At 43.2% G+C, this 27,803-nt stretch overlaps 2 protein-coding genes and 1 long non-coding RNA gene across 11 annotated transcripts in view; 1 reads left to right on the forward strand and 2 right to left on the reverse strand.

Moving 5' to 3' along the window:
• Positions 1-4,761, reverse strand: part of LOC130421481 (uncharacterized) — a 59,626-nt gene extending 54,865 nt beyond the window's left edge. For both annotated transcript variants that reach the window (XR_008906820.1, XR_008906819.1), the window contains exon 1: positions 2,528-4,761. This is a non-coding gene — a long non-coding RNA (uncharacterized LOC130421481). The remainder of the gene's footprint in view (positions 1-2,527) is intronic.
• A 2,643-nt stretch (positions 4,762-7,404) lies between these two features.
• On the forward strand, positions 7,405-10,770 carry si:dkeyp-38g8.5 (uncharacterized protein LOC568385 homolog). Of its 8 annotated transcripts, none has more exons than XM_056748867.1 (6): positions 7,405-7,526; positions 8,343-8,470; positions 8,668-8,910; positions 9,101-9,194; positions 9,349-9,436; positions 9,830-10,770. In XM_056748867.1, exons 3-6 carry the CDS (start codon positions 8,787-8,789, stop codon positions 10,550-10,552), a joined length of 1,029 nt encoding a protein of 342 aa, XP_056604845.1. In that variant the 5' UTR covers positions 7,405-7,526; positions 8,343-8,470; positions 8,668-8,786; the 3' UTR covers positions 10,553-10,770. The 8 variants fall into 8 exon arrangements, with proteins under 8 accessions (XP_056604845.1, XP_056604844.1, XP_056604843.1 ...); XM_056748866.1 differs by lacking the exon at positions 7,405-7,526 and adding an exon at positions 7,559-7,749 and having other exon boundaries at positions 8,762-8,910; XM_056748865.1 differs by lacking the exon at positions 7,405-7,526 and adding an exon at positions 7,560-7,749 and having other exon boundaries at positions 8,648-8,910.
• A 151-nt stretch (positions 10,771-10,921) lies between these two features.
• epyc (epiphycan) lies at positions 10,922-27,766 on the reverse strand. Its single transcript, XM_056749025.1, has 10 exons — positions 27,627-27,766; positions 25,022-25,193; positions 15,355-15,556; positions 14,883-15,128; positions 13,857-14,651; positions 13,395-13,490; positions 13,009-13,167; positions 12,583-12,785; positions 12,302-12,397; positions 10,922-11,911 (listed from the first exon to the last, which is right to left on the reverse strand). Exons 2-10 carry the CDS (start codon positions 25,184-25,186, stop codon positions 11,741-11,743), a joined length of 2,133 nt encoding a protein of 710 aa, XP_056605003.1. The 5' UTR covers positions 25,187-25,193; positions 27,627-27,766; the 3' UTR covers positions 10,922-11,740.
• Between the last annotated feature and the right edge of the window lie 37 nt (positions 27,767-27,803).

Raw genomic sequence — 27,803 nt, forward strand, 5'->3', positions numbered from 1 at the left:
CTGGCTATAATCGCCCGCTGAAGCCTGTGGCTGACCTATTAATCTTAGTTTGACCTCCTAATACACAGGAAAAGCGGAACACACGCCCGATTTAAAGACTGATTACCCTGTATGGTTATCCCCTGATGCAATATTAGATCAAAAAACGTATCCCTTTAAATTAATTGAACCTTTTTATTCAAGCTTTTGCATGTTGCAGACAATGATAAACTACTGATAAATCTACTGATCTTAAAAAGTAAGTTTGCCACGAGCCGAGAGAGAGAAAAAAGCTCAACCAAGAAAACAGCAGCTCATTTCACAAATAAGAGGGTAGGAAGGAGGCAGGCCAGCGCTCCACATGAGACAAGACTGCCAGTGCATTCACATCCCCGTCTCAGCACACTCTCCTTGTCTGCAGTTGCGGTCGCTATGGAAACCGTTCCCAAGGCTCTGCAATGTCCCCGAATGGAAAGAGAACAGTAAGGAGAGACAAAAAAACCCGTCTAATGCACATCACCAAGACAGAACTCAGGGACTAGAAGAAAGGTACAAGGATGACACGCACACTCGCTTACAAGGATTAATGTGTTAGGATTAGAGGTTTGACAAATGCCTGATGCTTTACAGGTTACACGGTTGGCAAGGCCATTTAATAGATTGTTTTAGACAATTTGTGACAAACTTACATGTGTCATATTTTTCCACTTTAAAAAAATATCCATCACGGTCCATTATGCAGAAAAACAAGATAACCGCAAGTTGATTTTTCAGACACCCCGGGTCTAAAATTTCTGTTCGTTTGAGCATAGTGACCATCTTGTCACAGCAACACTGATACAACCAATGGTGTGAGTTTGGGGGCAGGATTATCTGTTTGAACATCCAACAACAGACAAGTGACTTCTTCGGATTCTGTTTTAAAACGAACATTATTTAAAAGGTGTTGGTGACAAAAAATTGACATCCGAAGTGAATTAAGTTAAGATGTAAGTAAAAGCTACATCTGCAACGCCATCAATGCTAAACATAAAAACTGCAGGTTCTTTATGTCGTTTTTCTTTACGTTCCAAATGATGTCAAACTGACATTTCCCACGAAATCGTACCTGACAGCTGAAATTCTAAGTCATTATTATAAGCTCACCATTGCAAATCAGGGTAAGTAGACAGTTGTCAACACTGATTTGTGTGTCCTCGCTCAAGAACAAGATTGCTCAAGATTTTTGTTAAATTTTTTGCCAAAATTACGGCTTGTGGTTTAATTAATAAGAATCAGTGGGAGCTCAAATACGAGCAGTCAGACGAAATGTGGAAACCTTGGCTTTTGCGAAGGCAAGCGGTTCTGTCTGACTTGTTTCAGTCTGCGAGAGCGGCATGCTGTGGGTCTTTGCCGCAGCACTGGGTAATTATGTAGAGGTTAACGAGGCTGACTTCACTGACGAGATATGAATCACAGAGCATCCAGAGACTCCAGGGTCTGCGTTTAGGCTATTTATACTTTATTTTCCTTCAACATGAACATAAGACGAACAATTTTCAATCGTGGAGCATACAGAGGACAAATAAAATGCCAGATTTTTAAACATTTTAATTTATTTAACAGATGCTCTTTACCTTTTTTTAAATCGTATAATAACACATTTAGTTCTCTCTTTATGGCTGTGTCTCTTCACTGATGTTTATGAGTAGACATACTCATATGAACTTCCAGGGAACGTTTACCGTTTTTGCATTTGGATAGAATGTTATTGCATAGGATAAGAAAAATTAAAGCAGTTGTCATTTAAAAAGTTAGAGATTTTCTCAGGGCTAACTTTGTAATGGCTTTTAATACACTTTTTATTGTATTACGTCACTTCTTGTGTTTCGTAGAAGTGCCCTAGTTAACTAACCACATGTGAAGCTTATCTTTGTATTGAGTGAACCCTGTCCCTTTAAGAAAATCACATCCATGTAAAACTCATTCATTCGTTTGAAAGTCACTCTTTCTCGTGTCTTAAATGTTGGCGGTGACACTAAACCAAAGCAAACTGGTAGCTGTAAATGGACTCAGCAGGGCAGTGACATTTACCTCTGTTTCTGTTTGAGCTGTTGAAATGTTCTTGGATCAAAGGTAAAAATAACATCCTGTGACGAACACAGAATTTTGCGTTTACAGCAAATAGGAACACCGCCTCCTCTGGGCGGGAGCTTTCGGCACCATAATTTAGCGGAAAAACAAGCCTCTTGTTGGCCTGGAGCAGATGTTAGACATTATCATTAATAGCGTTGTCAATATGGATATTTCTCTTAAACAAATGCATCGTTTCCCTTCAGAAGACATTTGCTAAGACTACGAAGCTGTGATGAGCCGTTCTTTGTTTGATGGTTGCAGTTTTTGGAGCTTCAAAAAATTGCAACCCATTCACTCCTATTCTACCGCTTGGATGTAAAGGGAAAAGTTGTATTATGACTACGACTGCATTATTCTTCAAAAAGAAAGTCACATTCACTTAGGATGCCTTGAGGATGAGTAAATCATTGGGAAATTTTAATGGGTCACTTACTATGTGTGCCCAGTCTCAGGCCTCTCACAGGTGAACTGTCCCGGGTTCGGCTGTTGCGTCCTTGACACAGTTAGCGAGCCGCATCGGAGTCCGATTCCTCCCTCCTGATGTGTCTCCTTGACAACGATAGTGCAGGGGCCAATCGCATCCCTTCCACATTCTCTCATGGGTGGCGAGGGGGTAATGGAGAATGCAGAAAGATAAGTTGAAGGGGCATTTTAGAGTTTGGGGCCCAAAATAGACGTGACACAACATCTTTGCGACTGCCAAGTTAGACTAATGAGGCAAGATTGAAGGGTAGGGATGCTCCCAGATGAGCGCACACTCACGTCCAAGCCCCTGCCCCTTACACCCGTGGCCTATTTCCGGTGCGGAAATTCATTAAATGGACACGGAAAGGAGGCTTTAGGGCCTCAACTAGGTCAAGGCAAAATATTGAGCATAAAGAATTCAGCTCAATATCAGTTGTCAGTTGTGCCTAGACTTGTCATTTGTCACACCTGTGTGTTGTTGTTTTTATTCTTGGAGAAATCCAAATTGAACCTTAAAAAAGACAGCGCCACAAATGTTTTCACATAAAGCTCACATCGGTAACGTATAGGCAAAAATGCACATACAAGAGTGCAAAATATCAGTATGCATGGCCAAGTACCAAATGAAATTTGCACTGTGCTGACATTGTTTTTATACAAATTCTATGAACATTAAGATCAAAAATGGTCAATAAATCCACCTTTCTCGAACAAGAAAACAATTCAAAGTTTAAAGTATTAAACTTTGTGCGTGTAATATAAATCGATCAGCAAAAAACAGTAAAATTCGTGTTTTAGTTTAACACCATTTAACAAAACAAGATGTCATAAAGCAGCGATCACATTTAACATTTATACCAACATTGATTGGACCAGATACACTATGAGTATGGTTATAATGGATGTCAGAAAGTACAGTGGGATAAACCGAACAGCAGGTTTGATTTTATCATGTCCGATCAAGCTCATAAGAACATGACTCCATGACATTTCACTGACCTTTTCTTCCAGCTGAACAGAGTTCACATAGGTGTGTCCACACACAACGCCACAGGCACCTGTCTCTTCCTGTCTCAGTTAAGGTCAAAACTTCAGACTTCACAAACTATGTTTTAGGGATATTAGGCATCATTTAGTAAAACCCCCATTGCAAATGTAGAGAGGCCCTTTAAAATAGCCGGAAAAGAAATAAATGTGAAAAGGTGGAGGGGATGAAGTCTAACCTTTGTCTTGCGTTAGAGGTGTTTTTCCTTAGGACTCAAAGACAACCGTCAAACATTCAACAGCTGGTTCGAAAAAGCTTTTTAATGTTCTCTCCAGAACATCTGTCAAAACAATAAAGCAAACGGTTAATTTAGGACAAACAATACAAGATTACATTAAAAGCATCATCATTATTTTTTTAAACTTACAGCATTAAAACTTCTTTACTGGCTACCAATGTCTTACATTTTGATTTCAAAATGTTCATGTTGTTGACGCTACACAGCCAGAAATTATTACAAGATCATTCATGTGAAAGTTAATTGTTGTACATAAACACTCAGTGAAAAGTGGCGAATCAGCCTTTAATATTCACTATGACAACAGGCATGCTGTTGCCTCTATTACTATAATCTATAACAAACTTTAGCAGTTGACTAAAAACGTTTAACACATGCATACGCTCTATGATTATTTCTGAATGCATATCACAATGGTTAGTGGAAAACATACCTCAGAGACAGTTTATTGAAATATCCACACACATTATCAATGAACAATTTTCTAATTAAACCAGCTGTGAATTTAAGATTATCTGAAGATACTATATTATAAAATAAACCCAAAGCCGTTTTATGTGAGGGAAAGAGATTTATGACTTTATGTTTGTGCTATTGTATTAAAATAATTTACTGTTTAATTTAACTTTTGCCTACAGCCTTATCACAGCTTCATGGATTGTTCCACAATAAAGTCTTTGGGTAGATGCGGATTAAAGATATCTTCTACATGAACGAACAAGCCCTTTAAACTGCAATTTATACTTGTAACTTTGCTTGTCAGAATAATGGGAGAAAATCTGTAAGATGGATTGCGGAGAGACGGACCCTCCCGCAAGGCCACGCAGGGGACAAATCAAGACTGGCCGTGTGGCCTCACTTGAGAGCTCCATATCAATCATAACGCTCTGGTCTCTTAACACGTTGGGCCAAGGTCCAGATCCGCCATCTATTACACTTGCAATACTCAAAAAGATGAATCTTTTGACAGCTGAGTTTATTGGGGGGGGGGATGGAAAATGAAGAAAGGAACGTGGAGAAAGAGGCAGACCAACCTTGCTTTTCTTGGTGTTTGTCCACATTTGTGTAATTTGAAACGTTTGTCATGCCTCTTCCTTACAAATGCCTGCTTACAAATAGACCAAGCTTAATTTAATGTGGTAAATTGGCGCCACCTGGAGGCGTAAATAGTTAAAAGCGTGCACCTGTTGGCCACGTGTGTGTTTCATAACGTCCTGTGCCAAAAACAGAGCAGTGAATCAGGAAAGGAACAACGTGTTCCTGTGCATAAAACAATCATATACCAAGCGAGACAATTAGAGGAACTTGTGAGAAGCAGTTTCCGTTCACATATCATTTGTGGTACTTTGTGTACCCATTTAAAATCCATAAATCCCTCACCACAGGGTTTTATTGATCTTATCCTGTTATTCAGTAATGTTTTCAATCATGTATGGACTCAGCAATGTCCTTGAAACATTTAACTTCATGTTTATAAACCCGCTGATTTATCCAACACTGTATTATGATTTATTTCAAGTATTTTTAATGAAAGTACTGGGGGCTGTTATATCCCATGCAATAACCATAATGTCTTTATACAGTAAGGGGATAGAAATGTTTAAATTCATGGTTACACCATATACTGGTTTTATTGGAACCCACAATGTCTTGGTCTCTATGGGTAATGTGCTTGTTACAATACAAATAGTAGTGAAATGGGAGCTATAGTGCACTACAAATGGGAATTATTTAACCGATTTAATGCCATACAAGATGGTTCATAATGTGACGCCATTTTTTCAGGCACTTTATGAAATTCAAAATACTTCAAGCTGACCCAAACACATGTTGCTAAACTTTACTGGGACTTGACATTCATCTCCTGTGTTTGTATTTCTGTCCTCATCTGAGCAAATGGGACCAGCTGCACCCCATTAAACACCAGAGTGTCCTTCCAATTTTGGACAAATTCTGCATACTCCCTCTGTGATGTGTGTCATACTAAAATTAACCATTTTCTTCTATTCCGCTGTTCAACTGGAAAAAAAAGTGTAACCCATTTAAAAGGGGAAATAAAAAAAATGACTCAATGGTTTGCAGTTAACAAAATAGTTTAATTATCAATACAACCAGTATTTACAATATTAAATGCTTTTTCACAAATAATGATTCATACCACAGAACTTTATGAAGTGAACAAATTTTCTGAAACAAATTAACATTTACCACGTGTAAAATTACCCAACATTGTTGATGAGGAAGACATGCGGCTTTGTCCCAAGGCTTTGACCGCGTTGGACAGACAGCTGAGAGCCACCGAGGAGGATCAGCAAACCTGTAAAATTCTCTCAAACACACATGCCTCCTATGGTATAACAGTTCATGCACATTTCAGAAATGACATTACTACGTTACTGCAACGTTTTTGGCACTTACACCACGTACACCTGAAAGGGTGAAGCGGGTTTACCTGCAGGCCACGTGGTGATGACCACGCTAGGGGCGGGCGTTGCATACGTCATCGCGCAGCTGTGACGCAGTGCGTCCGGCCTCCCTGTGTTGGAGTCTGCGCAATGCTGTGAGACAAGGAGAGCCGATGAATGAAACCACATTCAATTCAAAGGAAAATTCAAACATTGTGCGCTGAAAGTCTCGACACAATATCGTCAATAAAACATTATTGAGCATTTCAAGACATTGTACATGCTATATAAAAGCAACGTAATGTTCACGCACATATTACTGTCTATGGTAAGATCATGGCGTCGTTGCTTTCTTTCGACGAAATCGAGTCAGGTTTCGGTGACCACATCATCAGATTTCATTCCTGAAGAACACGTTCTCGAAGTCTCTTTGTTGGAAGTCTAAAGACCTGTCGTAATCAAAGTCTGAAGATGAGACATTGTTCTCTTCATGTGAAACATGACTCTGCATTGTAAAATGAGGCCTTACATCATACGCCTCCATCGAAGCCTCCAACTGCTCGGTGTAAACAAGGTCCATTAAGTACTGTGTAGTGTTTTTTGGTGCCATGGCACCAGGGGGTACAGAAGTTTGATTTCCAGTAGAGAACTCGACAGAATCTGCCCACGGATGAAACTTCCGTGCTGGCCACGCGCGGATCCGTTGTCTCCTCTCGTTAAAAGCACAGTATGTTCTGGCACCGGCCTTCCCAATATAGGTGCGCAGAAAGGTTCTTCTCTTTGATTTCGACCACTTCTTGTTTATAGATGTCGTGCTGATGTCCTTCTCATAGATTCCTTCCATGGCCATGATTTCAACGTACATTCCAAACAAGAAAAATTCGGTTGTTAACACAATGAGTTCAAAATATCCAAGTATCACGACGCGAATTACACACAAATAAAATGAAGACGCCCAAATAGTTTTCTTAATAAAAAATAGAGAGACAAATTTCAGCTGCTTCCTCTCCAACGTACGAACGACAAACGTGGCTAGGAAACGTGTGCATATCGTACTTAAGGAACTTGCGGAAGTGACGTGTTTTTACGTCAGCGAATCAGGGTTCGCCGTTGTCTTAATCGGCGGTAGGCCATTTCATTTGAAATCGCTCACAGCTCTCTCTACTGCCACCTCTGTATTGGAGAGAACCTTTAAACATATTTTTTTGTTGTTTAAATATATCTGCAATCTCGTTCATAATTTGCCAACATGATTCTACAAAGTGAAAAACAAAACACGGTGAACGATTTATCGATATTATATGAGATCAAACGGTCGGTAAAGCAGACTGATTTGTCAACAGCAAAGGGCGTTTTTGTATTCTCTCACCGCCATCTACAATACAGCATAGCCAGCGGTTTAAGTCCAGGCTTTTCGGAACATTTTCGGGACGCGGTTTTGCAAACATGACACGTGATAATTTAAATTAAAAATGACCGAGGGCACACCGAGTCTCATTTTAGTGAGTATCGAGATTACTAACGTTTTTGTTGTCGAGTGTATTGTGACATCGTGCGAGACGTTCATTGGGAAAATACCCTCGATGCTTGCTGCTCATTGAGTAGACATGTGCTGATTTGAGACAAAGACAGCTGATACACAACGACGGGATGATTTTCGAGGCCGTTAGTGATGGAATGGCTGTGCTTAAAAATACGCATATTTATGAGGCTTTTAGGTGACAATGGGCGGCTTTATTATGTCAGTCGAACGACTATATGGCACTGGACAGAAGGGGCTGTTATAATAAATCTATATAGACAATCCATGTTTCTCAACTAAATAATAAAGTCTCAAACATTGTCTCAGTTTTAGACAACCATTCAAACAGGCAATTCACTGCCCCCCTAGATTGCACCAATCTAACGTGTTTAGATGCATTTTAATCTATTAGAAATAATAAATGAAAACTATAAAAAACAAATGTTTACCGGGACATTTAGCCACGATAGTGCGTACATCTAGCATATTTAACGTTAATTGAGGAAGAAGAAAACATGTAGCCCTTTATTTCCTTTTATATAATTGTATTGTGTGCGTTTGTGTGTGTTTCAGGTATCTCCATTCACTGATGTTGATTAAATTGTCGGTCGTCCCTCGACATCACCGCCCCTACTGTGAAACCACAGTTTTACTAAGAAACGAAAGTCATACATTCATTTTAAAGCAGCATATCCTGAAAGGTATAATGCGCATTTTCATTACAATTACAAAGGAGCAATTTTGTGTTCAATGTAGTTTTGCAATATACGAATATAAACTATGATTTCACTACAAATGTGTTGTTGTCTGTTTCAAGTTTTAAAACGTATTATTATCATTGTATAAATTACTACATTCAAACAAACCTATTAAAACAGGTTTCGTAATATTTGTAAAGCGTACATCCGGGCTAACCACCAGGTGGCGGTAATTACACACAGGACGCCATGAACGAGCAACAGAAGAACGTCAGCCTCCATTTTCTCTTCTAGTGCTCTTCGCTGGTGCACTAGCGCCATGAGTAGCGCACTTGATGACTCAAAGACAACAGAGTCAAGTATGGACCACGAACTCTACACTGTACAGAGTCCTTCTGAGGATGTTAAAGATGGCCCAGATCATGCAGAATACATTTATAAAAGTAAGTAGTATGTCGTTTGATATTAATATAGAACAATTAAAGACACATTTATTGTCCTAAATGACCAATTTAGCATTGCGCTCACCCCGTAAAATTGCAGGTACTTACAAACCACGTGTCCTGCCGTTAATAACATATGTTTGTGTGCGTGCGTGCGTGTGTGTGTGTGTGTGCATGTGTGTACATCAAGTGTCAAATGAAGAATTTGTTAGATTCGTGAAGTTGCGTGTGACCAACGACTCACTTTTCACTGGGAAGAGAAATTCTTCTACTCTGGCATATAGGTAATGGAACCAGTCACCCCAGTGCACACTTACACATGCACACTAGTTTGTTCAATCATTTACATTAAGTTTACAAACTGGTGTATACTGTAGATGTTTTTACTAAGACATCTATCTGTGTTAAAATGTGAAAATGGTCCATTCTGTGCTTTAGAGCCATCCTCAAGGAGTTGGGTCTGCAGAGAGATATTTCTGCCAGCCAGGCAAGGAGAAAATGGGAAAACCTTAAAATGAAGTATAAGGTACAAATGTTATTGGTGATTTAGTGACATGGATTTATACCTTATAAATGGCTTTAAAAAAAACTTTTTGTCAATTCTCTGAAAATCATCTGTGAACTTTGTAATTTATAAAAACAGACTTTTTATTGATTCGTACTTCGAAGTAAGTAATTTAAACAAGAAAATATAAAGAATGCCCTGTCAATCCTTTACACCACACACAGGATTGTAGAATATCTTAGGAAGAAAAAGACCCTTATACTGCCTTCAAATACCTACCACATAAATAAATATCAGTATACAGATTTCTATGCAAAACCTTGCCTTCATACCTTTTAACGTGTGCAGGCCTCCCAACCCGATGAGTTTAATTCGGGTCATAAAATATTCACGTGTGTATCTTGTGTGTTTCAGGACATGAAGAATCCCCCACCCGGTGTCTCGGTGAACCCCACCAACTGGCCCTGGTTCTCGCTGCTTGACGATGCCATGGAGGGGCGACTGGTAGGAAGTGAAGTTACTCTTGATACTTCCTCGCTGGGTGATGACAGCGAGTATCGCCCGAACAACTCCACGCGCAGACGGAGCAAGAGAGCGCGAGAGCCAGACAGAAACGAGATCGAGCTGTACGTCGAGGAGGATGACATAATGTCAGAGGAGATGGGGCGAGACAGAGGGGAGATGGACAGAGACAGGGATGAGATGGAACAAGAAAGATCCATCCTGGAGAGCGACAAAGCCGCCATTGAATACGAGAGGATGGTCTTGGAACGAGAGAAGATGGTCCTGGATAGAGAGAGAGCAGGAGTGGAGAGAGAACTTGCAGCGTTGGACAGAGACAGGGCCTCTTTGGAAAGAGAGAAGGCTGCTGTGGAGAGGGACAGAGCATCAGTGGAGTACATCCGAGCTCAGCTGGAAAAGGAGAGAGCAATTTTAGATCGAGAAAGAGCAAAGCTTGAGCGAGAGCGAGCTAACATAGAGGAGCAGCATGGGACCTCGACAGGGGGGCAGACGGTGGAGTTAAGTGACAATCCGGAGGGAACTGAAAACACCATTCCTTTGGTCATGGAACCAGCATCCTTAGAGAGAAGACAGAAATTCCTCAACCTGTTTGAAAAGCTTATTGAAAACTTCTGAAACCAAATTTATAATCCGGACCGTTTATACACGTAACCAACTTTTGTACACCTTTTGCTTGATGTAAAATTTTATTTTATTTTATTTTGCCAAAAATGTATTGTGTTGTTCTACAGTGATTGACTTATGATTTATAGTTATGAGTTCATTACAGTTGATCATGTTTGTCGCTGTGTTTGTTCAAGTCAACGCGTTATAAACAAGCATTTTGAAAGCCATCAGTGTTGGTTTGATGTCTTTGAAGATTTTCAAGCTACCGTAAGAAGGAAGGCCTTTGATTTAGAGAGGTCATCACAAATCTTTATTCAGGTGTGATATTTCCATACAAAACACAAAGCTGGGCTAATATTTACCACCCTCCCCCCAATCATTCTTAAACCCCTTTAGCCAGTACAACAGTTTTTAAGTGTGCGAATGCCATAATATGGACATAAACATGGTCATAACAACAACTTGATAGGTTAAACACTAAAATATTGCAGTTTTTGTAACAAAAAAGACAGCTTATATATTTTATATTACATTACAGACTTTAAAACATATTAATTGTTAGAATGCTTTGTTTTATTGCATTGACCTTTCGAAACCGTAATCTTATCATGAACATTTGTTAAATTCCTTATGAATATCAACAATATTTCATTATTTTTTACAAATTTTTTAACAGTTTTCCCTGGCTATTGCAACCAGGCCAAAACAGGCACCAAGTAGGTTATAACACACACAAAAATATGTTTTTTTTGTTTTGTTTATTAAATGAAACTGAGATATCTGCCTTTGTAAATTACTTGCATCAATTTTTCAGGTTTGTTAGTATTTGATAAATAAAAGACTGATTCAAAGTGATGCATGGTTTTCTTTTCTAGGAGAGATTTATTGTCAACGGTCTCTCTCAGTTGAACAAAATCCTTTTGTCTTTCATTCAAATGCGATTACAAGCATCCTAAATTGTGATATGAATTCATACTGTGTGTATAAATACAAGCAGCAAAGGCATAGTAGTGTCCACCAGTTCTCCTGTGAAAGTATGAGTCTGTTCATGCATTCATGCCAACTTCTTTTAAAAGACATCCATTCATATCCAAGTGTTTGCACGAGCCCAACTTTAAAAACAAGTTCTCACAGAGGAGTTTTGATGCATGTGCATACGTGTGAGTTTTGCATGTGTGCGTTTGAGTGTGTTTCATTTTAAATAAGGTTACCAACAGGTATACGTGGCAAACATATGAATGCTTGTGGGGTTCTGCTGAGGTTGATGGGATTACCGTCCAGGCGAACGTCCTCCAGGGGATTGCGGATGTAGTTTAAATCATGTGGATTGCAGAAAGTGTCATCGTGCATCATCTGGACATTGTTATTCTGAATGAAAAAACATATATATTGAATGTATCATACAGGTACACACTTTTTTATGCCATTGTTCAAAAATCTTTTTAGAAATCTTAGGATTTAGAGATCTTTTCCTTTAAAGCTTGTGTGTGTGTGTGTGATACCTCATCATTTTATTAACATATTTAAAAAGGACATTATAAAGCACTTTGCATGTCACCAGAAAAGCTGGTAATAAATTAATTCATTATTTATGTTATCATTTGCTATGTCATGTTTTCTGCAGTTTCCAAACAAACAATTGCTTAATTGTCAACTGGTTGTTTTAAAATAAAAAACTGTAAATGAATGGAATTCAGTTAAGTGTCAGGATTTGCAGATGTCCACAAGGTGGCACTAGTGAGGTGGGAGCACAGGTACCTGCAGGTGCAAGGAGCGCAGACTGTGGGGCAAAGGAACTGGGATGTGGTCAATGTTGTTGTCTGTCAAGTAGAGGTAAAGTAGCCCTGGCATGTCCTTAAAACAAAATACATGTACATGTATATAAATAGGCTTTCTTTACCTGGATAAGGGTTATCAGTTGTGTATTGGTACTATTAGACATTTACAAATTGATTTTATGCAATCTTTTTTTTCATTTCCATAAGCTATATAAGCACAACAATAGTCTTTTGCCAAGGTTGACTCTTGTTTTTTTTTACCTTAAACGCTTCTCTTTGGATGCCAGTGCTGCCCAGCTGGTTGTGGCAAGCATCAATAAGTGTCATAGAGGGTGGCAGGGCAGGAAGTTGTCTGATATTGTTCTCTCTTAATATCACCTCATCCAAAGCAGGAAGGCCAGAGAAAGCATCGTCGTCAATCTTGGAAATGGCATTGCTTGTCAGATCAATTTTCTTTAACTTGTCTTTATCATAACAAGACAAAAAGAAAGCAATTTCAATATACAGATAAAACAGAAAAACACAAAGATACAAGCATGACGTGAATGCTATCAAATGTAAAGTAATACTTTTAATATTTTAATATTATTTTAATTTATTTTTTAATATTCTGTCTATATAAACTTATGTTAACATCACAGATCATGATGACATGATGACTTATGGTGTGTTTGACCGAACACATACTCAGGTTGGCGAAGTCAGACTTGCTTATCTTGGCAATTTTATTGTAGCGGGCATAGAAATGAGTGGTTTCTTTGGGAAGGGGTGGAACACGGTCAAGTCTGAGGTCATCACAGTACACGGATCCAACCAGACAGATACACAGCACACAGGTAGACATACCTTACCACCAAAACGGCAGGTGGCATGAAAAAGACAAAATGTTAGCAACTGCTATCAAAACATTTTACCATTTTAGTAACTTTCATTAACAGATTTGAGAACCTTTATATATGACAAAATGAGTTAAGCAAACCTTCCTTTATTAGATAGGTAATTTATAAAATAATAGCACATTTATATATGGCAAAACTAATAATTTAAATAGAATGAACTGGTGAAATACTGACCTGGTATGTATGGGTCAATTTCAGGTAACCCTGACCCTATTTCACCCTGAGTCCCCTCCTGGGGAGTGGTCAGGGTTGTTAGGAATATCTCCCCGTCTTGTTAGACAACAATATTAAGGTGTTAGGGAATGTATTAGCACATGGACACAGGGTGAACAATAGAACAGGACAGACAGTGAGTAATACAGACATTTTGAAGTTAAAATGCATCCTTACTGTTGTTATAATGCACACCAGGGAATATGTACACACATTTAACCAATATGAGTCAGTTAAATGAAGTTAAATTTGCAGTTAATTCATAGATACCCTAGCAATGATTGGTAAAACAATATGTCTGATAGTGACTAACGTTTTTGTTAAGCTGATCCAAACTATTCAGATCCAATGAAGATTTTCACAACAAAATCTGAACCTACACCTGAAATCATTGCAGTGCATGGTGTTGATAAAGATACTGACCTTCCTCTAGTTCAGGTAATAATATTTCTGTTGTGACTTCTGGGGATTCAGTCACCACGGGCTCCTCAGGGACCTCAATCTCCCCAGACTCCCCAGGTTCCTCAGAGGGCTCAGGCTCAACTGGCACCCCTGTAGTTACAGGCTCTCCAGACACCTCGGGCAACCCAGAGGTTCCAGACACCTCGAGCATCCCGGAGGTACCAGGTTCTCCGGGCACCCCAGAGGTCCCAGACACCTCTGGTTCCCCTGAAGTCCATGGCTCTTTAGATATCTCAATAATTTCAAAGGCTCCAGACTCTCCAGACAATTCAGGTTCACCAGAGGTCCCAGACATCTCCCCAACACCAGAACTCCCAGATGCTCCAGAAACGTCAGGAACCCCAGAGGCCCCAGACAACTCAGGAACACCAGAAGCACCAAACTCTCCAGACACTTCAGGAACCCCAGAAGCCCCAGACACTTCAGGAACCCCAGAAGCCCCAGACTGTGCGGACACCCCAGAAGCTCCAGACTCTCCGGATACTTCAGGAACCCCAGAAGCACCAGACTCTCCAGACTCCCCAGGAACTCCAGAAGCCCCAGACTCTCCGGATACTTCAAGAACCCCAGAAGCCCCAGACTCTCCGGACACATCAGGAAACCCAGAGGCCCCAGACTCTCCGGACACCCCAGGAACTCCAGAAGCCCCAGGTCCCTCAAACTCTCCGGGAAACCCAGACTCCCCCAAAAACCCAGACTCTCCAAAATCCCCAGACGCCTCTTGTGAAGTGATTCCAAATGTTAGGAGCTCCTCCTCTTGTGAGAGACAAGGTGAGGTTGCAAGAAACAAATTAGTTTCCCCTCAACGTTGAGGGGAAACCAATTCAATACTAAACCAATACAGAACAGAAAAGTATGACTTCATTTATCACTACAATGAAAGATGTATTGATATAATTTTTCCACTGAGAAAATCTATTTTGTGGAAATCAAGATTCCCCTCAAGCTACAATTAAAACGAGCAAACCAAAAGGCTAGAATACTAACCTCCACCTGAGAACAATATAAGGCCTGAACCAGAAAGCCCAGAAACTCCAGAGCCTAAATCCCCTGAGACCCCAGAACTCAAAATGTCACCAGAGGCTATAGAACCCCCAGAGCCCAAAATCTCTCCAGACCCGGAAGCTTTTTCACTGAGCGAGTCCCCAAAGGCTCCAGAGTTCATTTCACCAGAACCCGAAATGTCTCCAGAAATCTGAAGGATGTCAATGGCCGTCAGACGAAGCTCCTCCTCTTGTTCAAGACAAGATTAGGTGTTAGAACAGATATTAGAATTACACTTGTGACCATATGGACTTGTTAAAAATATGTAAGTCAAGTTAAAGAACTCATTTAACCAATCAGATTGCCAGTTAAATGGAATAAAAGCAGGAGATAATGGTTTGCAGGCTAGTAATGATGATTAGCAATGTCTGTGTTTGTGTGTGGGGGGAGATGGGGGTGTAACAATGGTACAGACCTCCCTTTGCGATAGGGCCCATCAGAGTTCCTGACTCCCCAGACCCTGATTGGATAAGATGAGGCGTTATGGGTACTTCAGTGTCTTCTCTATCTTCAACTGTCCAACGTTGATTTGGGTTTTGTGCCACCTCTTCTTCTTCCTCCTCTATATAGGCACTATGTGAAGGGTCAGAGTCCTCATCGGGATTAAAGTTGCTAATCTGTAATGAAAGTTTAGGTAAGCATAACTGTAGTTGGTAAATATGCTCCTGTCCTATTTCAAACTCTATTACAAGGTCTTGTCAGAACTCAGAGGGTTACTAAAGATTAAATGTGTGTAAATCACAATGATTGAGGAGTCAGTCTAGATCAATGGTTCTCTACGGGGGATGGGGGATGCGGTTGGTGCGGGCGGTGTTGCAGCCCACAAGGGGGGCTCAGCCAACTTCCAGGGGGTCCGCAAAACAAAGTAATAATTTAAAATGAGAAAAAAATTATTTGAAACACACTAACATGGAAAAATGCCTTTCAGTTAATGAAAAGCTCTGAAATATTTTTGGGGGTAGAAATTGTGAATTTTGTGAGTTGGGAGCCTTCGAGTCAAAAAGGTTGAGAAGCCCTCATCTAAAGTTAAACATAAAGCATTATGATATAACACGCTCTATTTTTGCAGTAAGGTTTTTCCAAACCATCTTAGAAAAATAAACATTAACAGATTTGATTGTAGTCACAAATATCCTGAGCGTTTCGAAAGAGTGTTATTCATCAGAAGGTTGATTTCCCTTTGTAAGGGTAATGAGCCATTTACCACATATCAGACCTTCTCAACCAAGTGATCCTTTTTCTCACATATGTTAACGGTTCTATGGTAGGACACATTTAGCATACACTGACTGCTTTTTGCAGTCAATCCATTTTATTCAAACTGCATACATTTGGGGGGCAGATTAAATACAAAAATAGTTGAAAATCCAGTTTTGTCTCGGCTTTGATTCCACTGCAAACCAGAGAGGGGTGCTGTTAAACCATTAACAGTTTCATCTCTGAATGGCTGCTATCCGCCAGGATGGTCCATGTGGAACCAAGACATACATGGTAGCAGAAAAATCTATATTTCCACACAGATTTTACAAGAAGAACTTTCTCATGTTTCTCACAAGTAAGGTAAACTTAAACCCACCAAACCAAAACTGTTGAGCTATTAAATGCTCCTTTGTAGTGAAGGTGACATAATGCTAATTTTGCAATAGTCTAGCATGAAGACTAACAAAAGACAAATAGCCAAATATTTGGTCAAAATATTTACATTAACATAGAAAATGTTTTTAAACACCAAAGCGACTTGCAAGGCTAAGGAAAACAACGTTATTAAACATAAAAAAGCAACTACACAAGAAGTGCTTAAAAAAAAAATATATATTTCTAAACATTCATTTTTCTTCACCTTTTTTTTAAATGCTATTCAAAAATCTGTAAAATAGTAGCCTATATACTGATAAATTCTGCCCTTGAGAAAAAAGTGCCCCGGTAAAGATTAGCCCTAAGCATTGTTTAAAGAGTCTTTCTGTTGTCATTTTGTCATGATGCACCTTAACATGCGTTACAAGACTCTATGTACTTGCATTTACACTGACACATGCAGGATGGCATGTACGACAAGCACACACAAGCACCCGACCACGCTTACTGTGTATGGATTTGGACAATCATTTTCTTGTTTCTTTTATCTTCAAATTTTCCTTTGCCCAACTTCCAGAAATATGATACACTTTGCACACCAATTTTTAAAGCATATTTTTGTCATATATTAACCAAGCATCTATCTATTTCTATTGAAGTGATATTTAAAAAAAATGTTTTATACCAATTAAAATGGTATAAATGCACATAAGTTACAATTTACAAAATATTGATTTGGTGACCTTCACACATATTTTTCCCTTAATTTATGGGACATGATAACTAAAAACCTCTACTAAAAACGTCTTGGTTACGTATGTAACCTCAGTTCCCTGATGGAGGGAACGAGACGTTGTGTCGAGAACGACAGATGGGGTTCGCCCTTGAGAACCAATCAACTCTGACTACTATAGAAAAGGCCAATGAAATTTGGCGAATGCAATTTGCATGCCGGGCTCCGCCCCCGGAAATCCGGTATAAAAGGAGGCCGGCGTGCAGCATTCACTTACCTTTGTTCTGAAGAGCCTGAGACCTCTCAAACTGCAGCAGAATACGATACGTGTTCGTGGCATAAGGGACACAACGTCTCGTTCCCTCCATCAGGGAACTGAGGTTACATACGTAACCAAGACGTTCCCTTTCTGTCGGTCTCTCGACGTTGTGTCGAGAACGACAGATGGGGTTGCCTATGGAAAACGCCACAACGCTGTATCGCGTCACAATCTCTAGCGAAGCGACGGTAACAAGCCTGGGCGTGTCATCTCGAAGCTTTCGTGAGACTGTAACCTTCCAGTGTGGTGGTCGGGGGGTTCCAGAGCTTTCTTGGAGAAAGATGGGTACAGCCCTGACCGGTAACTTTCACGGACGGGGCCTTAGCTCTCTATAGGCGAGAGGCCGTCCAGATCAGTTTACACCGGGTAAGCGCGACTCTTAATCAGAGAAGCGCTACAGAGGCCACCTCCTACCCGTGGGGAGGAATATGGTGGATATAGGTATGGTCTCGTCCTTGGAGGAGAACGCATGGAACGTGCGGACTGAGTAGTTAACCGCGAGGTGGAGGCCCACCTGGGGAAGCTCATGGGTTACCAGGAGTGGGAACCATTCTCATGAGGATACATCAGACGGAACAGCCCACGGAGGGGGTGTTACAGACGTCCGGTAGCACTAGGTCCGGTTAGAGCTATCTGTGATAGCTCACATGGTATCCCGGCCTAAGGGGGAAGGCTGCTCTGCCCAGCCAGCCCCCAGGGGGTGCTTGTTTGGTGATGGATGGAATGCCTATTCTTAACCAGTGTCTGGGTAAGAAGGGAGGCTGGTGAGGTACCAGTTTCTTAGCGATGTGTTCGGGTAAGAAGAAAAGGTAAATAGCACACTGACCCAACCTGTTAGAGGGTGGAAAGGTGCTTTCGCAGGCATACGCCCCCCCGGATGCAAGTCCTACATGTCGCCACGCAGGACGTGGGCTGACACCGGGTTTACGCGAAGGTTGTTAACCCTTGCGAAGGTGTTTGGGCATAGCCCAACCCGCAGCTCTACAGATGTCTGCTAGAGAGGCGCTTCTGCCAGTGTCCAGGAGGTGGCTAAACTCCGTGTGGAGTGAGCCCTCACTGCCAATGGGCATGGGAGATTCTGAGATCGGAATGCCGTCGTAACGGCGTCCACGACCCAGTGCGCCAGCCTCTGTTTGGAGACAGCCTTCCCCTTCTGCTGTCCTCCAACAGACACGGAGCTGGTCAGAGCTTCAGAGCTCTGCGTGCGGTCCAGTACGTACTGGACACAACACTAATCGGGTTGGGTCTTCCTCCCCTATGGGGAGCGCCTGCAAGTTCAACACTTGGCCCCGGAGGGAGTAGTGGGAACTTCTTGGGCACGCATCCGGGCCTGGGTCTCAAGATAACGTGAGAGTTTCCAGGGCCGAGTTTAAGGCAATCCAGGGACACGGAGGATGCTCGGTGGTCCCCTACCCTCTTGAAGGAAGTGAGCGCCGTCAGGAGGGCCGTCTTACTCTATGAGGAAGATCGGAACCTCCGAGGGGCTCTTTGGGGGGCCCTGAGGCTCCCCAGGACCACTTAGGGTCCCAAGAGGGTATGGAGCGGAGATGAGGCGGATTCCGCCCTCTCGCTGCTTAGGAACCTGGTGACCAGGTCGTGTTGCCCTAGAAACTTTCCACCGACTGAGTCGTGATGAGTGGCAATAGCGACTACATACACTTTCAGTGTGGAAGGGAGATGTTAGTCTCCAGTCTCGTGAGGAGGGGAACACAATCCTGATCAAGCACCTCAGTGGGTCTTTCTCGTTGAGAAAGACACCAGGACGAGAAGAGGCACCGTCTAGAGGCGTGTAACCGCCTAGTAGATGGGGCCCTAGCCTGGGTGATGGTCTCAGCCGTATAGGGGGAGTAGCCATCTTAGGATCTTCTCGTCCCGTCTAGAGACCAGACATGGGTGTTCCAGAGGTCTGATCTGGGATGCCAGAACGTGTCCTTCCCCTGAGAGAGCAGGTCCTCTGTCAGGGGAATGGTTCAGGGGGAGTCGCTGTCCAGAGCATCGGCTCTGAGGCCAAGTGCGGTTAGACCGGTGTGGTGTAACCAATAACACTTGGTGCTCCTGCTCCCTGACCTTGCACAGAGTCTGTACAAGAAGGCTCCTGGGGGGGGGAAGGTGTGCTTCCGCCCATCCCGCGGCCAGCTGTGCGCAAGGATATCCGTGCCGAGGGCAGGGACTATCAAGCGGGCAAATGGTGGTGTTACGGGAGGTGAACAGGTTTTACCTGGGCCTACCCGAACAGCCTCCAAATGAGCTGGACTGCACGGGGGTGGAGTCGCCACTCTCCACGAGGCATAAACTGGCGAGAAAGCACGTCGGCTGTCTAGTTCAGTTTGCCCGGGGTGTGTGGCCTGCAGGGAACGAGTCACCTGTTGACTCCACCGGAGGAGGCGTCGAGCAAGTTGTGTTTAGCTGCTGTGTGCGAACGCCACCCTGACGATCTGTATTCGCTACAGCTATAGTGCTGTCCTCGGAACAACACGTGCATGTCTCGCACGAGAGGCCGTAGCCTGCTCAGTGCAAGTAGCATAGCCCACAACTCTTGGCAATTGATATGCCAGCGCAGGCGGGGGTTCGTCCAAGACCCCACCTGCGTGCCCGTTGCACACTACACCGCACCCCTGCAGGGAGACTTCAGTCGTCACCACGACCTGCCTCATAACCTGCTCAAAGGGACCTGAGTCCGTCGAAAAAGTCATAAAGACTAGGGGTTATGGTGCGTCGGCAGCAGGGCGGCATCACCATGCGCCTGCTGCCGGTGTGCCACGCTCTCCTCGGAACTCGACTCTGAAACCAGTGTTGGAGCGGTGTCATGTGCATCAACTCGAGGGGTATTAACCCGCGAGGACGCCATGTGTCCCAGGAGCCTCTGAATTGTTTCAGGGGGACCGCTGTCTGCCTAAAATGTTCATTTCAGACAGTTCAACACTGGTTGGGCACAACTGCGGACAGGTGTGCCGACATGGTGACAGAGCTGAGTTCCATACCGAGAAAGAGGATGCTCTGCACTGGGGAGAGCTTGCCCCTCTCTTGGTTGACCTGGAGTCCCAATCGACCTAGGTGCCGGAGCACCAGGTCCCTTTGTGTACATAACAGATCTCGCGAGTGTGCCAAGATAGGCCAGTCGCTGAGATAGTTTAGTACCCGCTCGCCTTCCTCCTCTCAGGGAGAAAGGGCGGTCAGGGACAGACCGAAAGGGAGGACTCTGTACTGATATGCCCGCCTCTCGCACGCGAACCGTGGGAACGGCCGGTGTCGAGGAGGATCGAGACATGAAAGTAAGCGTCCTTCAGGTCGATTGCCACGAACCAATCCTGACACCTCATAGATGTCAGGACGCGCCTCTGTGTGAGCACCCTGAATGGCAGCTTGTGAAGGTGCTCTGTTCAGGGTACGCAGCCTTTGGGGGCAACCCGCCGTCTTTCTTGGGAACGATGAAGTGCGGGTGGTGACCCACTGAACATCTTGGTTTTGAGGGACGAACTCGATGCCTGTTTTGCCAGAAGGGTGGTGACCTCTACCCGAAGTACGGAGGCGTCCCTGCCTCTGACAGAGGGAGAGATGATGCCCCGAAACTTGGGTGAGTCTCTGGCGAACTGGATCGAGTAACCAAGACGGACCGCCCTCATTAGCCAGCGAGACAGTGTGGGCAGCTCTCGAGCTCCCAGGGACTGTGACAGGGTGACCAAGGGGACGGTCTGCTTCATCATTCCCACGGGGGGTGGTTCGTCGGCTGGCGGAGCTAACCATGTCGCGGGGAGTCCCCGGAGGGAAGGTTTTTGCTCCGCCTGCTTACCTGCCTGGCGGGACAACGGCACGCACTGTCGGTTTGAGAGTGGTGACGGCTGTCGTATGTGTACGACCTCACGCCTCGCCAGGGTGTGAGGTCGGTTCGCCGAGCACAGTCCAGTGGAGTGTGCGATCGGCTGCAAGTAAACCCGGGGAGAACAGAAAACTCAGTGAGTAAGTGGGCGCCAAGCCCTAACAAGGGCCCGGCTTTGGTGACGAGGCAGGAGTCGTCCCGTACCGACCGATCAGAGCCGTGGCTGTGAAGGTTCGGGCCCGATGTTGTTCTCCCTGGGGTCTTCCCGTCAGTGTCCCTTCTCGCGAGGAGGTTGCTGACGGGGTGGAGGTTTCCCCCTCGACCTCTGCTTCCGGGGTGCCGCCTGTGGGGGCACAGGAACCGGAGCCGATGTCGAAAGGGTCCTGGGTTGCAGGGAAGCAGACGTCACGTGAGATCTCGGAGGCCTGTAGGCGGCCGAGTCGCGGCGTGAAAAAAAAATGTGGTTAATTGCCACTGTCTGCTTCGCCGTCAAAAAACTGCTGAGCGCAGTCCTCGACGGTGTTACCAACAACCCACCCTGCGAGATGAGTGCATCAAGAAAGCGGACTTCCTTGCTGTCACTCTTCTGCACAAGGTATAGCCGGGGGTGTCTCTCCTGGACCACTACCGTGGACATCGTCCGACCCAGGGCCCGTGCCGCCGCCTTAGTCGCCCGTAGAGCGCTGTCAGCGGTGGCACGGAGATCCTGCATTATACCCGGGTCGGCCTTACCCTCGTGGAGCCCTCTCAACGCCCTGGCCTGGCGGACCTGCAGGATGGCCAAGGCATAGAGAGAGGAGGCAGCCTGGCCCGCAACATCGCAAGCTTTCGACACCAGTGATGCCGAAGTCTTACGTGCTTTGGACGGTAGGAGTGGTCGATCCCCCCCCAGGTGGTAGCCGTCCGCGGCACAGGTGCACCGCAGGCGGACGTTCCACCCGGGGGATCTCGACGCAGTCCTTGGCTGCCTCACCATCGAGGGAAGTAAGGGAGCCGGAGCTGGTTTCACTGGAACGGTCCGTGAGTGGAGCGTTCCAAGTTTTACACAGCTCCTCATGCACCTCCGGGAAAAACATGGCACCCGGGGTGGGCGCGGTTTGCACCGCGCACCGACCTCGGGAACCACGCATCCCCGGGTTAGCACGGATGACATCACTTCTGCTTCCTCCTGAACTCGACCGCTGGGGGTGGAGTTTGGATTCGGCAGAGTCGGATGCCAGTCTCCCTCCGATGCTGCGAGCGTCATCTCATCTACGTCACACATCGTTTCCGAGTGTGTGCGTGAGGATCCGGACGGTATGCCACCGCCGGTTGGGGAACGTTCAGAAGAGCGAATCGGGGTGCGATCGGCCCGTGAGCACTTGGCTGGCGGGTTTACGTTCGCAGAGTTCCCCGTATCACTAACGCTGCTAACGTGGGTGGTCATCGGGGCCGTAGCCACAGATGTCACAGCCCGGGTAGCAGACGAAATGGTGGCTGGTTCCCGTAGGAAGACAGCCACCCGTGACCGCAACTTCTGAATGACAATCTGCCCGCAGTGCAGGCAGATGTGTCAACGAACGCTGCTTCAGTGTGCTGGACGCCCAGACACCTAATGCAGCGATCGTGTCCATCCCCCTCCTCGATGAGGGTGCCGCACCCAAGAGAACAGCGGGACATGCCGCGCTGGAGAATGCTCAGTCAGTCCTGAAAAGGACTTTTAGAAAAAATCTCTAACACCTCCGGAACCGCCGAGACGCCCAGGGGAAGGTCGCTGCAGGAAGGGACGATCCGCTGTAACACGTCGTAGCACCAGCGTGTAGTTGTAGAGGATTGAATCCTGAGTTGTACTCATGAGCGATGGCTCTGAAGAACAAAAGGTAAGTGAATGCTGCACGCCGGCCTCCTTTTATACCGGATTTCCGGGGGCGGAGCCCGGCATGCAAATTGCATTCGCCAAATTTCATTGGCCTTTTCTATAGTAGTCAGAGTTGATTGGTTCTCAAGGGCGAACCCCATCTGTCGTTCTCGACACAACGTCGAGAGACCGACAGAAAGGGAACTAGCCTTAATTATGCTACACATGCAAACCCATTTTTTAAAGGTTTTTTTTTAAGTTATTTTAATTTTGTATATTTCATGGGTATTGCTAGTAAATACATATTTTAAATCAATTATAAAAACATGTTTAAACTGCACTGAAAAATATCAATATTTCATAACTGGATTGCAACGTTCCTGAAGGAAATATTTGATGAATTATCATTTATTCCTTTCACCATATTTGTGGAGGGTTCCCTCAGACAAAAGTTAGATTATTTATTAGTTTTCAAACCAACAATCTAGGTCAGTTTGAATTCAGTAACTTCAATTTCTCAGCAGAGCAGGAAGAAATATTTTCACAATTTATGAAACATTCACAATATCCTGAAGAGCTTAAATAAACAGCTTACACAAGGTATGTTGAAACTCAGGCATGCTTTTGATTGTGGGTACATAACATTCACATCAGGATCAAGTTAAGTCTCTTGGCTTCAATTTGTCTCTTCTTCAAAGCCATCTTGCCTTGTGCCAGTCAAACATACTTTTGATTTGTCTCTATTTTCATGCAGAAGATGATGAGATAACACATAGCATAAAAACAAAAACAGTCAATAACCTATTAAAATGAACAAACATACTGTTTATAGCCAGTTACAAGAACTGTCAGGTACATGTGCATCTAGCAAACAAAGTTATTCCATTGCTTTATGTCACTTAAGAGAAATCATTCTGCATACAAGTATGACTAGTGTTGTAAATGTACTGCTTATGAGTAAACAACAATAAAAAAATGCCAGTCTACTTTTTCTTCCATTAGGTTGTGCCAGTGGAAAATTCAGTTGGGCAATACTGTTGTGTTGAATGTGAGAGTTGAATTCACACTCCGCAACATCTGGTCAGTCCATCATACAAATGTTATTCCCAAGGGAGGTATTTGTTATTTGAAGCATGTCGTGAATTCACTTTTTCATATCATAAATACCAGTACTTAAGGATTGCTAGGTGGGTCCTGAGGATGGCAAAAGACTGATAAACTTGATATTAATCTAATTTGGGGTAATCAGGTCCACATGCATTAAGGACCTTAATGAATCCTTAACTTAATATTACATTGCCAACATTGGTTATAGATATCTTAAAAATATGCAAACATGCAATACATTCCATTGCATAGAAAACTCATGCTTCACTGAGGAAAGGTACAAATATCAGCCCCAAGTGGCCTCCGTGACCGACCCTAAAGCACAGCAGCTGGGTTAAAAATGTCTCGAAATGAAAATCATAAAACAAACACTGACATTACTGGATTCTATTATCTGCAGGAAGACTTGAATCTGCGCTGCAAATTAAAAGCAATGTCAAACACCCTAAAGCAAAACTGCTGCAATACATTCCTGCATGACAACTAGACCTGAACCGAATGCTTGTGCAAAATGTATCATTTCAAACCATTTCAGCTATGCTCTTACTGAACTATGGCCATAGTTGTGAACATAAAAAAGTATACTCATTTTAATTCTAAATGCAACAGAGAGGGTTCCAAGATTAGAAGTGATTAGAAGTGATCTTTATGAGAAAATAGGATGATACATAAATGGCAATACTGAATCTCTCACCTGTGATTCATCAATTCCATAGTCGTAGAGGTTTTCGTTGTTCAGATCTAGACCCCCATCATAGTGTCCGCTGTCGTAGTTGTCCAGTTCTGTTTGCCGGGTATATCTGGGGGGAGAGGCTGCCGCCACACTCAGGACAAGAAGTCCCCACACCAACATTACCATTGTCCTGCTGGACACAGAATCAGACACCTTAATGTCTATTCAGAGATGTTTTGTAGAATTAATAGAAGAGTGTCAGTGGCAATAGAGAGTGAATAAACAGATTATGATTACATCAAACCATTTGTTATGCCATTGTAATATAATATAATTATTTACTATAGAAATATATGCTTTTCTCTTCCCACATCATACTACCAAAGGACTCTTTGACCCGAGAGCCACACTTGCTTGGGTTGGCTGTGGTGCATCTCAAAAATCTTCTGGCTCAACAAATACATCTACAAACCATGGAAGATATAGTTGTTTCTTTTTCCGTAAATACACTTTTAAAATAAAAAGAATTGCCAAAAAAGTTGAAATATGCAGAGCTAGAGATCTTATAATCTTGCTAGTAGGAGTCTTTAGCTTGTTACCTGTCTTTGGTAAATAGAGTCTCTGCAGAGTTCTGTGGCTAGTGGAATACAAACTTTTCGTCTGCAAATTTCTGATGCTTGAGAACTCTGTTCATTAACAGAAATGAAAAAATGAGGCCAGTTTGGCCTCTAAACAAACCAAGAAGTTACCACCTCAGCAGCCATCTTGTATCCACTCAATGACTGCTTTGTGTGTTAAAGATGAAAGGTCAGAGGTGAGATGGTGACATCATAAAAGGTTTCTTTTCCAAAATAATGATGACCAGTTTTTTTTGTTGTAAATGTCACACATTGCGAACTGAAAACATTGTAAAAACAGCATCTATAAGTACATATATCATATTTAACATTTGAAACTTTTAATCAATATACATTGTCAATTATTAGCATAAGAATTCAAGTTGTCGGAGAACAGGAGAGGATGTCTTTCAAAATATACTTTATAAAGGGGCGATGAGTGACTGATGTGACGATAGAGAGGGGGCGAGGTTCATGCGCAGAGATTATGGATGAGGTTCTGGTCCTCAGGGTGAGATGGAGAGAGCTTAGTGAGGGAAAGTGAGGAAACGGAGAGCGAGACCTCTGACAGAGACTCTTTATGAGGGTCTGTCTCCTCGCTCAAGCTCGAAATTCCACCGAGATCTGTGGACAGCAGGGCAGTGGGTTACAATCCCTCTGTATCCCTCTCTCTTTCACACACGCACGCACATACGCACAGACACACACACATGCACACACACACACAGTAACTCATAGCACAGAGCTATTTATGGGCATAGTTGCACTCCACTGTATTTTTTTAGCAATAAATCATTTCCCTGTGTGTTTCTGATAGCCAATCATTTCATGCGATTACAAACAGAGATTTTCAAGACATTTTATTGATTCAACACTGTAATCCTTTAGTCTTAAAACATTTCTGCATCAATGAAAAAATCGGCTCTCGTTGAGATTAACAGTGTACAAAGTGGTTGAGAGTTTCAAACTCAGCTGGGAAATACTGAAAGAGAGACTATACTGCACACAGAGCGTGGCTTTTACACACTATGGGCAGTATTTGCAGTGTGCGGACCCCGTGTGAGTGTGTATGTGTGTGTAAGTAACTGTCCTAATGTTGTTTTTGGCTCTTCCTTACAGCATTCCGCATGGTCATTGATTTTCCAATTTCTCTCTTGTGATGGTGCCAATTCTGGCAAATGACATTAGGGATTTAACATCACTTCCAATAATGCAAATACTGCAAAATATACTAAATATATGTTCTGCTTAAGCAGAAATATAGTTTAAAATCCTGACTGCGAATGAGCTAAATGTCAAATGAACAGCCCAGAAAGCAGAGGTACGTATGTAAGATATCTAAAAAAGATCTGGAAAACATCTGCTGTGTAACGATATCTAATAAACACCTTGGAAAAAGCAGTTTTGACATCTTAAATATCTTCTAAATGTCTATGTGACATCTGACAGGAAACATTACAGAGACGTATTGAAGTTGATGCTTACATCAAATAGACGTCTTTGAGATGTATGTTTGCTATAAGGGAGTCCAGTGCCCATTTCATTTCTCTAGTTACATTTTTTGCTTATGCCTTTCAGGTAAAATAAATATTATATAATTATTAAATATCAAACATGTCATATCATCTAATAATTCACTCATTTTGCCCAAACCCAGAAAACCAAAGAAAAGTAAAATATGCCAAAATAAAAGAGTGCACAGGAATTTCTTCCGTCACCAAACAGGCCACACGTAAGCGTATGCTAAACCGTCATATATTAACGTGCTATTATTAAGCAAAATTAATGATAAGAACAAGAATAATATTTGAAAGATACCTTGTATCATTAAACCAGGCATCAACAAAAATGGTCTGAATACTATCAGTCAGGTCAATTTTAGCTTAGCAATTGTGCATTTGCACCAGTGGCCCCAAGATAATTGAACCTGCAGCAAAAGGTGAAGCCCTTCGGTTTCATCCCTTCTCTTAAGCATATCACCAGCGTATAGAAGCACATAGAGCCCTTACCTCTTTCTCCTTCTTTCCCAAATGGTCCTGTTCTTCAGATCGGACAGGCAGAGGGTTGGTGGGCCTGGCCAATGGCAACCGGTCACTCACGGCAGCTGTGAGAACACAAGTGTGTGTCTGTGTATCTGTATCGTGCGTGCGTGGAGGTGTTTAAAGGTGCGTGACGTGTACGTGTCC

The sequence above is a fragment of the Triplophysa dalaica genome, chromosome 5 (genome assembly GCF_015846415.1).
Source record: "Triplophysa dalaica isolate WHDGS20190420 chromosome 5, ASM1584641v1, whole genome shotgun sequence".
NCBI lineage: Eukaryota > Metazoa > Chordata > Actinopteri > Cypriniformes > Nemacheilidae > Triplophysa > Triplophysa dalaica.

Coding starts and splice junctions, on each gene's coding strand:
- si:dkeyp-38g8.5 (XM_056748867.1), top strand. CDS start 8,787: ATGAGTAGCGCACTTGATGACTCAAAGACAACAGAGTCAAGTATGGAC. Junction 9,195..9,348: donor TCTTCTACTCTGGCATATAG/GTAATGGAACCA, acceptor TCTGTGCTTTAG/AGCCATCCTCAAGGAGTTGG. Junction 9,437..9,829: donor ACCTTAAAATGAAGTATAAG/GTACAAATGTTA, acceptor TGTGTGTTTCAG/GACATGAAGAATCCCCCACC.
- epyc (XM_056749025.1), bottom strand. CDS start 25,186: ATGGTAATGTTGGTGTGGGGACTTCTTGTCCTGAGTGTGGCGGCAGCC. Junction 15,557..25,021: donor ATGGAATTGATGAATCACAG/GTGAGAGATTCA, acceptor CTTTCATTACAG/ATTAGCAACTTTAATCCCGA. Junction 12,786..13,008: donor GTCTGACTTCGCCAACCTGA/GTATGTGTTCGG, acceptor GTTATGATAAAG/ACAAGTTAAAGAAAATTGAT.